Source organism: Camelina sativa, chromosome 14, assembly GCF_000633955.1.
Source record: "Camelina sativa cultivar DH55 chromosome 14, Cs, whole genome shotgun sequence".
In the NCBI taxonomy this organism is placed as follows: domain Eukaryota; kingdom Viridiplantae; phylum Streptophyta; class Magnoliopsida; order Brassicales; family Brassicaceae; genus Camelina; species Camelina sativa.
This window is the reverse complement of record NC_025698.1, coordinates 10,022,084-10,023,683: the sequence shown is the minus strand read 5'-3', so window position 1 is coordinate 10,023,683 and position 1,600 is coordinate 10,022,084. Positions and strand designations below refer to the sequence as shown.

Sequence of the window (1,600 nt, the reverse complement as noted above, 5' to 3'; positions counted from 1 at the left end):
AATGTGTCTCTTAATGAACATATTCCTTGGTGGATCTTGCACAGCCCGTTTACAACGTGTGGTTTGCTCATACATGAAAAGATCGAGCCACAGTAGTTCGGAGGAGGTAGATCAGGCATCCGTGTCAGGTGTATAGACTCTAGTGACAGATTCTCTAAAGCCATGGCAGAAACCATCTGGATGTTATCTTGACCGTTGGATTGAAGCAGATGAAGGAAGAGCGTAGCAACATTGTGCTCTTGGCAAAAGGTAATGGCTCGAGTCTCTTTGTTGAAAGCAAAAGTAATCCTAGCAAGTATACGCACAAGTCCTTCCAGAAAAGGACTCACAAACCTCATGCCCTTGATATCTCCTTGGCGGATTCCAATCACTTTGGAGATGATTTTTTCAAAAGCACCAACTTCTAACATTTCCTGAGTAAGACCCAAATTCCTATCTGGCAATTCAGCTAAGAGTCCAGCAGCTGCAGCCTGTTCTTCACTGATTGGTGTATTTTCTGAAATGATTGCAACAAGGCTTCCGAGTTGTCCAGCAGTGCCACATAAGGCCTTAGCTAGTTCTTCACTCATGAATGGGGAAAGATTNCACATGCATCAAAGCTTGCAAAATGTCGGTCTCAGCATTCCCTAAAAACAGCGAATGACGAGCAATGTCAAGCTTGGCAGCATCATTCCTTGATCTCCACTCTTNGACAACTTTTGGAACTGTTTTTGGACAACTGGTTAGTCCAACAAGAACCTCCAACAGCTTGCACTGGATCGCTGGTCCCGTGTTGCTAATTAGATGGAGCAGATTCTCCACTCTGTTGTCTGAAACAAGAGTGGCTTTGTCATAGTCATACCCAATGTTCACTATGTTAGCAAGAATAGTGGCAGAGACTTCTTTCAACCGAATCGGAAGGTTGTTTGGCCCTACATAAAACAGATCTTTGATAAGCGGGGGGAGAATTCCTATGCTGATCAAGACCTTAGCACTCCCTTCGAACGATGAGATTTTGTTAAGAGCTCTCAAGGCAGCTTCCCGTTGGGGCATGTCACCACTTCTCATAAGATCGACAAGAGAAGAACCCACAGTCTGAGCCACAAGAACCTTCACTTCGTTATTTAAGGGAAGCTCCCCGAGAAAGGAAGCCATAGAGACTTTTGTTTCAGGTGAACCTGCACATCATGATTCACATGTGGTGTCATTATTCATGCATGCAACTCGCCATAAAACAGAGGAAAATAATCAAAGAATCGACATCTAGGTAGAAGTAAATTGACAGCTTCTTACAAGAGAACATGTAAAATTCCTAGAGCAAACAAATTATAAGGCAGAATACCATAACACCATCGTGCATCCGAATGACTGAAGGAAGATGATAACATGTTTTATGCAAACGAAGCAAAGAGAATTAAAACCTAGAAAAGAAGAGGAACTCTTTCAGCTGATCGTTAAGAAAGTAGGGAATAATCACCTTCAAGGAGTTTTCCTAGAAGAGGCTGGAGTCTACCATATGAAGCCATCTGCCTAACAATTTCCTCTGACCTCTCCATGTTTTCCAAGGTTCTATCAGCTTTCTCAACAATCGAAACATTTTCTGAGTTGCTGCTAGTCAGAC

General features: G+C 42.9%; 1 protein-coding gene across 1 annotated transcript in view; it reads right to left on the bottom strand.

Moving 5' to 3' along the window:
• Window positions 1-1,600, bottom strand: part of LOC104743421 (U-box domain-containing protein 44-like) — an 11,316-nt gene that overhangs the window by 1,295 nt on the left and 8,421 nt on the right. The window contains exons 4-6 of the mRNA XM_010464508.2: window positions 1,457-1,576; window positions 645-1,157; window positions 43-559 (exon numbers count right to left, since the gene is read on the bottom strand). Coding sequence (XP_010462810.1) covers window positions 43-559; window positions 645-1,157; window positions 1,457-1,576 — 1,150 coding nt within the window. The remainder of the gene's footprint in view (window positions 1-42; window positions 560-644; window positions 1,158-1,456; window positions 1,577-1,600) is intronic.